Source organism: Rutidosis leptorrhynchoides, chromosome 6 (assembly GCF_046630445.1).
Source record: "Rutidosis leptorrhynchoides isolate AG116_Rl617_1_P2 chromosome 6, CSIRO_AGI_Rlap_v1, whole genome shotgun sequence".
Classification (NCBI taxonomy): domain Eukaryota; kingdom Viridiplantae; phylum Streptophyta; class Magnoliopsida; order Asterales; family Asteraceae; genus Rutidosis; species Rutidosis leptorrhynchoides.
Genome location: NC_092338.1, coordinates 17,156,597 through 17,170,305, shown reverse-complemented (window position 1 = coordinate 17,170,305; position 13,709 = coordinate 17,156,597). Strand labels below are relative to the sequence as shown.

Here is a 13,709-nt window from a genome sequence, read left to right as displayed (position 1 = left end):
TAGCGAGATGAAAGAACTGCAAAGCCAATTACAAGAACTTTTAGAGCGTGGTTTCATTCGACCAAGCACATCACCGTGGGGAGCTCCTGTTTTGTTTGTCAAGAAGAAAGATGGTACATTCAGGTTGTGTATCGACTACCGAGAGTTGAACAAACTTACCATCAAGAACCGCTACCCACTACCGAGAATCGATGACTTATTTGATCAACTACAAGGCTCGTCTGTTTATTCAAAGATTAACTTACGTTCCGGGTATCATCAAATGCGGGTGGAAGAAGATGATATTCCAAAGACTGCTTTCAGAACACGTTACGGTCATTACGAGTTTATGGTCATGCCGTTTGGTTTAACTAATGCACCAGCTGTGTTCATGGACCTTATGAACCGAGTGTGTGGACCATACCTTGATAAGTTTGTCATTGTTTTCATTGATGACATACTTATTTACTCAAAGAATGACCAAGAACACGGTGAACATTTGAGAAAGGTGTTAGAAGTATTGAGGAAGGAAGAATTGTACGCTAAATTTTCAAAGTGTGCATTTTGGTTGGAAGAAGTTCAATTCCTCGGTCACATAGTGAACAAAGAAGGTATTAAGGTGGATCCGGCAAAGACAGAAACTGTTGAAAAGTGAGAAACCCCGAAAACTCCGAAACACATACGCCAGTTTTTAGGACTAGCTGGTTACTACAGAAGGTTCATCCAAGACTTTTCCAGAATAGCAAAACCCTTGACTGCATTAACGCATAAAGGGAAGAAATTTGAATGGAATGATGAACAAGAGAAAGCGTTTCAGTTATTGAAGAAAAAGCTAACTACGGCACCTATATTGTCATTGCCTGAAGGGAATGATGATTTTGTGATTTATTGTGACGCATCAAAGCAAGGTCTCGGTTGTGTATTAATGCAACGAACGAAGGTGATTGCTTATGCGTCTAGACAATTGAAGATTCACGAGCAAAATTATACGACGCATGATTTGAAATTAGGCGCGGTTGTTTTTGCATTAAAGACTTGGAGGCACTACTTATATGGGGTCAAAAGTATTATATATACCGACCACAAAAGTCTTCAACACATATTTAATCAGAAACAACTGAATATGAGGCAGCGTAGGTGGATTGAATTGTTGAATGATTACGACTTTGAGATTCGTTACCACCCGGGGAAGGCAAATGTGGTAGCCGATGCCTTGAGCAGGAAGGACAGAGAACCCATTCGAGTAAAATCTATGAATATAATGATTCATAATAACCTTACTACTCTAATAAAGGAGGCGCAACAAGGAGTTTTAAAAGAGGGAAATTTAAAGGATGAAATACCCAAAGGATCGGAGAAGCATCTTAATATTCAGGAAGACGGAACCCGGTATAGGGCTGAAAGGATTTGGGTACCAAAATTTGGAGATATGAGAGAAATGGTACTTAGAGAAGCTCATAAAACCAGATACTCAATACATCCTGGAACGGGGAAGATGTACAAGGATCTCAAGAAACATTTTTGGTGGCCGGGTATGAAAGCCGATGTTGCTAAATACGTAGGAGAATGTTTGACGTGTTCTAAGGTCAAAGCTGAGCATCAGAAACCATCAGGTCTACTTCAACAACCCGAAATCCCAGAATGGAAATGGGAAAACATTACCATGGATTTCATCACTAAATTGCCAAGGACTGCAAGTGGTTTTGATACTATTTGGGTAATAGTTGATCGTCTCACCAAATCAGCACACTTCCTGCCAATAAGAGAAGATGATAATATGGAGAAGTTAGCATGACTGTATTTGAAGGAAGTCGTCTCCAGACATGGAATACCAATCTCTATTATCTCTGATAGGGATGGCAGATTTATTTCAAGATTTTAGCAGACATTACAACAAGCATTAGGAACTCGTCTAGACATGAGTACTGCCTATCATCCACAAACTGATGGGCAGAGCGAAAGGATGATACAAACGCTTGAAGACATGCTACGAGCATGTGTTATTGATTTCGGAAACAGTTGGGATCGACATCTACCGTTAGCAGAATTTTCCTAAAACAACAGCTATCATTCAAGTATTGAGATGGCGCCATTTGAAGCACTTTATGGTAGAAAGTGCAGGTCTCCAATTTGTTGGAGTGAAGTGGGGGATAGACAGATTACGGGTTCGGTGATAATACAAGAAACTACCGAGAAGATCATCCAAATTCAACAACGGTTAAAAACTGCCCAAAGTCGACAAAAGAGCTACGCCGACATTAAAAGAAAAGATATAGAATTTGAAATTGGAGAGATGGACATGCTTAAGGTTGCACCTTGGAAAGGCTTTGTTCGATTTGGTAAACGAGGTAAATTAAATCCAAGGTATATTGGACCATTCAAGATTATTGATCGTGTCGGACCAGTAGCTTACCGACTTGAATTACCTCAACAACTCGCGACTGTACATAACACTTTCCACGTCTCGAATTTGAAGAAATGTTTTGCTAAAGAAGATCTCAATATTCCATTAGATGAAATCCAAATCAACGAAAAACTTCAATTCATCGAAGAACCCGTCGAAATAATGGATCGTGAGGTTAAAAGACTTAAGCAAAACAAGATACCAATTGCTAAGGTTCGATGAAATGCTCGTAGAGGACCCGAGTTCACCTGGGAACGAGAAGATCAGATGAAGAAGAAATACCCGCATTTATTTCCAGAAGATACGTCAACACCTCCAACTGCTTAAAATTTCGGGACGAAATTTATTTAACGGGTAGGTACTGTAGTGACCCGAACTTTTCCATGTTTATATATATATTAATTGAGATTGATATTTACATGATTAAATGTTTCCAACATGTTAAGCAATCAAACTTGTTAAGACTTGATTAATTGAAATTTGTTTCATATAGGCAATTGACCACCCAAGTTGACCGGTGATTCACGAACGTTAAAACTTGTAAAAACTATATGATGACATATAAATGGATATATATATATAGTTAACATGATACTATGATAAGTAAACATATTATTAAGTGTATTAACAACGAACTACATATGTAAAAACAAGACTACTAACTTAATGATTTTTAAACGAGACATATATGTAACGATTATTGTTGTAAAGACATTTAATGTATATATATCATATTAAGAGATATTCATACATGATAATATCATGATAATATAATAATTTAAAATCTCATTTGATATTATAAACATTGGGTTAACAACATTTAACAAGATCGTTAACCTAAAGGTTTCAAAACAACACTTACATGTAACGACTAACGATGACTTAACGACTCAGTTAAAATGTATATACATGTAGTGTTTTAATATGTATTTATACACTTTTGAAAGACTTCAATACACTTATCAAAATACTTCTACTTAACAAAAATGCTTACAATTACATCCTCGTTCAGTTTCATCAACAATTCTACTCGTATGCACCCGTATTCGTACTCGTACAATACACAGCTTTTAGATGTATGTACTATTGGTATATACACTCCAATGATCAGCTCTTAGAAGCCCATGTGAGTCACCTAACACATGTGAGAACCATCATTTGGCAACTAGCATGAAATATCTCATAAAATTACAAAAATATGAGTAATCATTCATGACTTATTTACATGAAAACAAAATTACATATCCTTTATATCTAATCCATACACCAACGACCAAAAACACCTACAAACACTTTCATTCTTCAAATTTCTTCATCTAATTGATCTCTCTCAAGTTCTATCTTCAAGTTCTAAGTGTTCTTCATAAATTCTACAAGTTCTAGTTACATAAAATCAAGAATACTTTCAAGTTTGCTAGCTCACTTCCAATCTTGTAAGGTGATCATCCAACCTCAAGAAATCTTTGTTTCTTACAGTAGGTTATCATTCTAATACAAGGTAATAATCATATTCAAACTTTGGTTCAATTTCTATAACTATAACAATCTTATTTCAAGTGATGATCTTACTTGAACTTGTTTTCGTGTCATGATTCTGCTTCAAGAACTTCGAGCCATCCAAGGATCCGTTGAAGCTAGATCCATTTTTTTCTTTTCTAGTAGGTTTATCCAAGGAACTTAAGGTAGTAATGATGTTCATAACATCATTCGATTCATACATATAAAGCTATTTTATTCGAAGGTTTAAACTTGTAATCACTAGAACATAGTTTAGTTAATTCTAAACTTGTTCGCAAACAAAAGTTAATCCTTCTAACTTGACTTTTAAAATCAACTAAACACATGTTCTATATCTATATGATATGCTAACTTAATGATTTAAAACCTGGAAACACGAAAAATACCGTAAAACCGGATTTACGCCGTCGTAGTAACACCGCGTGCTGTTTTGGGTTAGTTAATTAAAAACTATGATAAACTTTGATTTAAAAGTTGTTATTATGAAAAAATGATTTTTATTATGAACATGAAACTATATCCAAAAATTATGGTTAAACTCAAAGTGGAAGTATGTTTTCTAAAATGGTCATCTAGACGTCGTTCTTTCGACTGAAATGACTACCTTTACAAAAATGACTTGTAACTTATTTTTCCGACTATAAACCTATACTTTTTATGTTTAGATTCATAAAATAGAGTTCAATATGAAACCATAGCAATTTGATTCACTCAAAACGGATTTAAAATGAAGAAGTTATGGGTAAAACAAGATTGGATAATTTTTCTCATTTTAGCTACGTGAAAATTGGTAACAAATCTATTACAACCATAACTTAATCAACTTGTATTGTATATTATGTAATCTTGAGATACCATAGACACGTATACAATGTTTCGACCTATCATGTCGACACATCTATATATATTTCGGAACAACCATAGACACTCTATATGTGAATGTTGGAGTTAGCTATACAGGGTTGAGGTTGATTCCAAAATATATATAGTTTGAGTTGTGATCAATACTGAGATACGTATACACTGGGTCGTGGATTGATTCAAGATAATATTTATCAATTTATTTCTGTACATCTAACTGTGGACAACTAGTTGTAGGTTACTAACGAGGACAGCTGACTTAATAAACTTAAAACATCAAAATATATTAAAAGTGTTGTAAATATATCTTGAACATACTTTGATATATATGTATATATTGTTATAGGTTCGTGAATTAACCAGTAGCCAAGTCTTACTTCCCGACGAAGTAAAAATCTGTGAAAGTGAGTTATAGTCCCACTTTTAAAATCTAATATTTTTGGGATGAGAATACATGCAGGTTTTATAAATGATTTACAAAATAGACACAAGTACGTGAAACTACATTCTATGGTTGAATTATAGAAATCGAATATGCCCCTTTTTATTAAGTCTGGTAATCTAAGAATTAGGGAACAGACACCCTAATTGATGCGAATCCTAAAGATAGATCTATTGGGCCTAACAAACCCCATCCAAAGTACCGGATGCTTTAGTACTTCGAAATTTATATCATATCCGAAGGGTGTCCCGGAATGATGGGGATATTCTTATATATGCATCTTGTTAATGTCGGTTACTAGGTGTTCACCATATGAATGATTTTTATCTCTATGTATGGGATGTGTATTGAAATATGAAATCTTGTGGTCTATTGTTACGATTTGATATATATAGGTTAAACCTATAACTCACCAACATTTTTGTTGACGTTTAAAGCATGTTTATTCTCAGGTGAATACTAAGAGCTTCCGCTGTTACATACTAAAAATAAGGACAAGATTTGGAGTCCATGCTTGTATGATATTGTGTAAAAACTGCATTCAAGAAACTTATTTCGTTGTAACATATTTGTATTGTAAACCATTATGTAATGGTCGCGTGTAAACAGGATATTTTAGATTATCATTATTTGATAATCTACGTAAAGCTTTTTAAACCTTTATTGATGAAATAAAGGTTATGGTTTGTTTTAAAATGAATGCAGTCTCTGAAAAACGTCTCATATAGAGGTCAAAACCTCACAACGAAATCAATTAATATGGAACGTTTTTAATCAATAAGAACGGGACATTTCACAAATCCCCATCTCTTCACAATCCAAGCTGAGTCGATAACTGAAAATTCTCTTAAAAAAGTGATGAAGATTTGAGTCTTGATCAAGACTATGACGAAGAGTGTAAGAATGACTGGCTAAGAGTGACTTCATTTCTTAGAACTATAGGACACCCTAAACACTTTAGTAAAATGAGTGACCCGAGTGAGATAGCCTCAGTTATGTAACCTCCCCTCATGCTTGCGGAAAAAGGTTTGAGAATAGCAAAAGGAATAAAACTAAGTTTTCGCTCTTCCGTCTTGCGGAACAAAGACAACCCGATCACTACGAATAAAAGTCCTCGCTGTTTAAAGTTCGAAAGTTTGCTTGAGGACAAGCAAAGTCTAAGTGTGGGATATTTGATATCGGCTAAAAAGTCATGTTTTTACCCCCGATATTGAGTCCCAAAAGCATAAAGTTCAAAAGTTTGTCGGCAAAAAAATCTCTTTTTTGGTTAAATTTGTAGATAAAGTAATTACGAAGACAATGCAAAAAGAATCAAGAGAAACGGAGCTAAAACGAAGATTCTAGAGCGAAAACGGTGAAAGACAAGAAATCAAGTTACAATCCAGTGAAATCAGGTTGACCAGACAAGCAAACGGCCTGCCATACGGCTTACCAAATGGCTTACCAGTATGGCAAACGGCCTGCCAAATGGTCAGAGCAAATGGGCTCGATAAACGGCTTGCCTTAGCAAACGGCCTCCAAAAACGGCCTGCCAAACGGCCTGCCAAACGGCCTGCTAGCCATTTGCAGGCAAATTTTGTGTCTATTTAAAGGCTTTTTGTCATCCAATTTCCACACACCTCTCTTCACTCTCTCACTACAATACACTTTCTCTCACTAGAGCTTTCAAGGCCTTCTCACCTCCGAGCGGGAAATTAAGTACCCGGAGGCGAACGCCGAAGATTGTAATAGGAGCGGTCTAGAGGATGTCAGCACTTGTAATGGTCCAGATCTCGACTCTCGTCTGTAAACGGTGAACGCTTTCCTTAATTTAATGAAGTTATCTTATTATCTTAAGTTGCTTTCATCTTGCATGATTATCTATCTGTTACAGATGTTATTATATGTTGAATACTTTATCTGAGACTTATCATACTGTTATGCTGAAACCATGACGGTTTAGAAGTTTAATTTACGGATCACCCTTTTCACTTATTCACGTGGCTATAACCTAGTATTAGGACCTGATCAACCCTAGGGTACAAGGTAAGTAGTTATGTATGCTTAACGTCACAATAGGGATATAGTACCTACGTACGAATAACCACCTATTCGTCATAGAAGAGCTGCCCATTTAGGTTGTGATTAGAGTTAGCAACAGAGAGTTCAGTGAACACTAGCTTGCTCAAAAGCATGATTCGCGTCAAAAGCAATGTTCTTGAGATGTTGTAAGATGATCCGGGGTTGAATAAATGATCGTAAAGGAGAGACCTCTAACCCAATTAGCAGTACCTTAGATTATCTAAGATTGCACATCTGTTAATGTCAAGGCATAGCATAGTGATTAAGTGGTAGAATATTGCTTTAGTTAGACCAACTAGGATTAAGAAAAGCTGAGACTTTCCTTTATTGGGTATACCACTTTGTTCATGTACCTAGGATTCTATCCATAAGGTCGTTTAAACCCTTTAGGTTAACGTTGGGAGTAGGGATATCCGTCTTAGCCAGAATCATCAAGGCCTAAACTCTTAGTGACAAATCAGTTAGGTTTATAACCCAGTTGATTAAGGTTTAGTGTTTATCCTAGGAAATCAAACTCTTGTGATATTTCTCCTTCAGAATTCTATTCTCCATACCTATCTATCTTTATCTTTATAAGTTAAATTACCGTTTTTCTTAATCTATCACCTCTTGTCACTAGGGTTAATTGTATGGGCACTTTTGTCCCACATTACTTAGCAAACATACAAAAATACGAATCTGAGTTATATTTACCACTTACTTGTTAAAAGGAAGACAAGTAGGTGAGTTATAGCTAGGAACCCCAGCTAAATATAAATGATAAAACTATTTCGCCCTTGTGACAGCTAATTCTGACGTGTTGCGACCTAACGACACCGCACAATTAAAACCATCCGTTTTGGCCATATCCAGGTAAATTCATATCATCAGAGGCCCCACCCGTATACACAGACTGTCCACCATCCTTTGCAATACCACAATCATCATTAATGGGTTGAGATTGATTTTTAGCCGGGCCCAAAATGTTTTCTACCAGATCCGAGAGGTTATTTTGGGGTGGGTTAACCCAATTACCATTTGCAGATAAATTGTCCCCACTAGTAATCCTATGGTTGTCACTATCTCGTTGACCACACAAATTCCTTCCGACCCCACGCCCTGCACCCACGTTTTGACTTGTATCCAAATTAGGGTTAGGGCAATTGTCTGCAGGTTTTTTCCATGAGTCTGCACAACCTTTTGTAATTCCAAGAAGACTTTTCTCATAGGTCTCCATCACCACCTCCAAATTTTCCGCATAAGGTTGGTCCCCACCGCCGTTTACAGTGACATCAACGTTTACCCCAAATTTATCGTTCTGGTTAAAATCTCCGGCAGTGTTACCGGAGTTATCAGGACTACCACAGTCCACAGTGGACCGATTCAGAGGTATTTTCATGTCTGGATTTATGTTGTGAGTTAATTTTTTCGAAACCATCATCTTCTTCCTCACCACTACTCGAGATTTCATCGGAGTCTACATAATCGGAGCTGCAGTCTGAAAAGAAGCTTTGTTTCTCACCCTCTTCTTCGTCGTCTCCCCAAACCGGCCACTTTTGCTCTTCTTCCTTAATGTTGATAAAGTAATTACAAGAACGATGTTTGAGTTTTAATGCATCGTTCACCACCTCAGGATTATTTAGTTTCACGAAAAACCGCTCATAGTTGAGTTTTTGGTTCCCGGTCAGTTTGCAGTTATCAAGTTCATACACCGTTCCCCACCATTCGGCAATTGAAGTGAAGGTCTTTTCCGTCCAACAGTGGACCGACACACCAATAATCTGCAACCAAGTCATCCTATCTTCCGGCCAGTTGCGAGAATCCCACCACGCTAGCTTGTGAAACCAGTTTCTTAAGGGGTGATTGTTTTGGTCAATCACCTTCGATGCATCTCCCTTCGAGTTAAATATGAGGATCATCCCAAGACCACCCAAAAGTTTCACTTGCAGATCGATATAACCTTTTTCTTTCAAGATAAGATCGATGTTGTGAATGACCTCCAAGGTAATGGCTTCACAACAAATAGCATTTCTAAGAACCTCTTCATTGCAATTTTGGTCATCAATCACCACCTCTTTTGGATTAGCCACCGGAGCAGCTGCAGCTGTGCTCCTAGCACCTTCAAATTTCGTATTGCTTAGTATAGTTCTTAGGTCTTTATGCCTCCCCACAACATCACAAAACTTTCTATCATCACAAAATCCATATGTTCTTAGAGTGGCAGGTGGTCTGTTTCTACTCCTATCCACCCCTAAACGACCCTTTGCCTTTGAGTTCTGATTTCTTGCAGTTTCTCCGCGAAACGAACGAAAGCAAATCGTTCACCACCACGCAATCTTTTGTTCTGGATGAAAACATCCCTGACCGCCCCATAAGGTTTGAATGCTTTCCACAAGTCTACCACCTTCCAATCTTCCGAGAAGTTGAAGAACATGAACGAAGTCAGTTGGTTTCCGCCCGACCACTTGCCTTGATGACCGTAGTCACCGTTGTACTTCCCCCCGTAGCTTGCCGTGCCCGTCCTCGCATTCCTCACACTCTCCTCACAGTTTCTCTCTCTACACTCTCTCACACACATTTTCTTACTGTTTATTCAAAATGAGAATTAAACAGCTGATATCAGTAAAAGAAATCACTCAAATTATAGATGGGATTTAAAAGAGTTACCTGGTCTTAGTTATTACGGAGTATTTGCATGGATAAAATAACTGTATAATTTTTTTATAGCAGTTAGTTAAGGGGACTTAACCACCCAAACGATCATCTTCCGCAGTTGCTATACCCACCCCAACTGCGTGTTCAGGAGGAAACCCGTATAATTATGTAATCGTAAATGATAATTTAACAATGAATTTATATGTGTTTTTTTTTTCCAAAAAGCAAGCTATATATTATATTAATATAAAAAAAGATAAGGAGTGTACAAAACCTATTATGAATTTGTATGTGTTAACAACAATATTAAAAGCTATCATTAAAAAACGATAAAAAAGCTATTGTTAAAAAACATTCTATTAAAAACAACTCAGATGCTTGTCGTTATTAGTGTAATTTAATTTCAGCAACTTTGTATGATTTCCTTTTAATGTTCGTCGTTGTAATGTGATTTAATTCAGTAACTTTGTATGATGTTGCTCGTAGTTGCAATGTTTTAATTTCAGTAACTCTGTTAGAAATCGTATATAACTGTGATTTTTCATTCATTTAATAGAAAGTACAATAAAATATTAAAACAACAATATAATTAAACTAAAACACAATAAAATATTAAAACAACAACATAATTAAACTGAAACACAATAAAATATTACAAAAACAACATAATTAAACTAAAACACAGTAAAAGTTTCTTCATCTTTCAAAAGTAAATAAAGAGAAATTCGTCTGTAACGCCAATTGACGGTTTCTTTTATACCGCACCACTGTTCTTCGGTACGACGATACGTATCGGACAATTCTCGGAACACAATCATCTTCAAAATACAGCACGTCAGTGTGTTCAAACGGTACTTTTTCTTTCAAGAATTCTAACAAATCCTCTAAACCAAGGTCGCGAACTTCAATTTCTTCTAAAGAAGCTTTCGAACCACGCGTATAATCGTACTCTTTATTTTCATTACGGAATTTACTACCGTAATACACATCAAATGAGACAATAATCGGTGAAATCGTTAACATTTTTAAGTTGAGAAATTTAAATAAGTTTTGAGTTGATGAGTTTAGTAATGGTGTGTAGGTGTATAAATAGGCAAAACAATCAGCTAGCAATGTCGTCCCAGAAGCTTTTCCGAACGACATGTCGTCAGAAAGAAAAACCCCGCAAAATTTTTGGAGCCATTTTTTATGAAAATTACCTTTCCGGACGACATGTGATCGTCCGGGAAAGTTGGTCAACGTTTTTGGAAAAAGTGGGGCAGAAAAGCAACTTTTTTTGCCGTGTAGTCGACTTTCCCGGATGCTATTGTCCAGAAAGGTGTCGTCGCGAATAAACGATTTTCTAGTAGTGCTTCTTGATAATTGCGTGTTAAAAATTACTAGTAAGTAATTGATAAACGTTATTTATAATGATTTAAAGCATGTTAACGATGAGTTTAAGAAATTTTCAAAATCTTAAAAAATTTATTATCTAAATATTTTTTTTAGATTTTGGTGAACACTCTATGAAACAAGGTGGTATAATACCCCCCAACTTCCTTCACCCACTACTTCATTCCTCTTACGGTTATCTCATTCCAACAACAACAATTACCAAATTTATTCATTCCTTCGTTCATATCTTTTATATCTACACATCAAATTCACTCAATCAAACTCTCCGAATTAATGACATGACACTTCACGAACTACACCAATAATAAATCCACATCTTCAACTCAACAACTTTTCACTTCTTCATCCTCCATAAAAATGTCTTCAAGATCATCAATTCTCAGCCCGGGTCGGGCCGGATCAATCCGAAACCAACCAGTACCATCCACCTTAACTACTTCACTCAGCCGCAGGCTGAAACACAGTCGTAGTATCAAAGGTGGTGCGTCTCCGGCGATGTTTCCGACCCCCGGAAAAAAGAGAGGGTGTGGGTTTGATAACCCAGAACCATCTTCACCTAAAGTTACTTGCATTGGTCAAGTTAGAGTTAAATCAAAGAAAAAACATGCTAAAAATGTCAACAGTTTGAGAAAATTTGATCATTCTCGTTCTCAACGACAACGTTTTGAGAATAGTAATGGTATTAATAATGGGAATAATCAGAAGTGGGTTCATATACCTTTGACCATTTGTGAAGCGTTAAGGACTTTTGGTTCAGAAGTTAGTTGTTTGTTTCCTTGTAGGAGTTCTTGTTCTTCAAATACAAGTTTGGAAAATAAAGAAAAAGATGAAGGTGTTGATAGGCAGGGGTCTTGTGGCGCGGTGGTTGCACGGTGGTTGGTGGCGTTGCAAGATGGTGATGGTGGTGGTGATAGGAGAGATATGGAATTGGTTGGTGGTCGTGACGTGGATGGTGACGTGGATGGTGGGTATGTAAGGAGGCATGTGTTTCAAGATTTGGAGATTGTGGATGATAGTATTATGGGGAGTATGGATGAAGGTAGGGTGAGTATTTGTGTACCACCTAAAAATGCCTTGTTGTTAATGAGGTGTAGATCTGATCCTTTGATGATGGAAGCTCTTGCGAATCGGTTTTGGGAACCGAGTTATGATATAAATGATGAAGAAGATGATGAATTTGTTGATAGTGAGGAGGAAATTGAAGAAAATGAGGTTCATGAAGAAGATTTTTGGGTTGAAAAAGAGAAAAAGGTTATGGCTTTAGGTGAAATTATGAATCAAGAATGTGAAGGTAGTGAAGAAATAGTTGAAATTGAGGAAGAGGAGGTCAAACAAAGTGTTCCAGAAGAAAATGTGGAAATGAATCTTGAAATGGAGGCAAAACAGAGTGTTTTAGAAGATAATGTGGAAATGAATCTTGAAATTAAGAAAAAAGAGTGTGATTTAGAAGAAAATGATCAAGAACAAAGTTTGGAAATCAATGAAGAAGAAGAAAGGTTCTATCTTGATACTTTATTTGATGAAATTGAACATCAAGAAATTGAAGATCAAGAAGTTGAAGAAGAAGAGGGTGAGGATGATGATATGGAAGATGCTCAAGAAGAATTATATGAAGACATTCAAGAAAATGAAACAGGGGAGTCAAACATTGAAAAAGTCAAAGTATTTGAAGAAGAATATCAAAATATGGTCACAGAATTTTTTCCTGATGATGAATCCCATGAAGAAATCGTCATGGAGTCAGAAATAATAGAAAATGAAGTGTTAGAGGAAGAAAATGAGAAAAAAGACACAAATACTAGCAAACCAATGCCTGAATGTTTGTTGTTGATGATGTATGAGCCCAAGTTATCAATGGAAGTATCAAAAGAGACATGGGTATGCAGTAGCGACTTCATTCGAAGGAGGTCGAATAAGAAGAAACCGCCACAGCCGCCGCCACAGCCAACACAGACGCTAGTCGAATCGATTGAGGGTCAACAAGAGTCAAAGGTCAAAGCTTCTTCTAGTCCTAGCGATGTGACTACTAAAGAGCATGACAATCATGTGATGAAAATGAATGCGGTTCAAAGCGAACCAGGGTTGCACCAACCGGCTCGGTCCTCGTATTCATTTCCTACAAGGCCGTCAGTTTTGGAGCAGAAGTTAGTGAACACAATGGGATACGAGCCGCTTGTACTGACTAGATGTAACTCAGAGCCAATGAGAACCGCAGCTGCAAAACTAAAACCGGACGCTTGTTATTGGAAAAACAAGCTCGAGCCACCGCGCCGGGCTTCTTTTGGCATAGGCATGGCTGGGTTAGGTTTTTAAGCTCATATGTGTTGCGGTTGGATTTGTATAATTGGTATTGAAAAAACAGATTCTTGGACATACTTGATTTTGGGTATGCATTGTACAATTACTTAATGCAGG

General features: G+C 36.8%; 1 protein-coding gene across 1 annotated transcript; it reads left to right on the top strand.

The window, feature by feature from the left end:
• Window positions 1-11,526: 11,526 nt before the first annotated feature.
• On the top strand, window positions 11,527-13,709 carry LOC139852568 (uncharacterized). Its single transcript, XM_071841865.1, has one exon. The coding sequence runs from the start codon at window positions 11,652-11,654 to the stop codon at window positions 13,605-13,607; it is 1,956 nt and encodes a 651-aa protein (XP_071697966.1). The 5' UTR covers window positions 11,527-11,651; the 3' UTR covers window positions 13,608-13,709.

What these genes read in the sequence shown, in the direction of transcription:
- LOC139852568 (XM_071841865.1), top strand. Translation starts at nt 11,652, where the DNA reads ATGTCTTCAAGATCATCAATTCTCAGCCCGGGTCGGGCCGGATCAATC.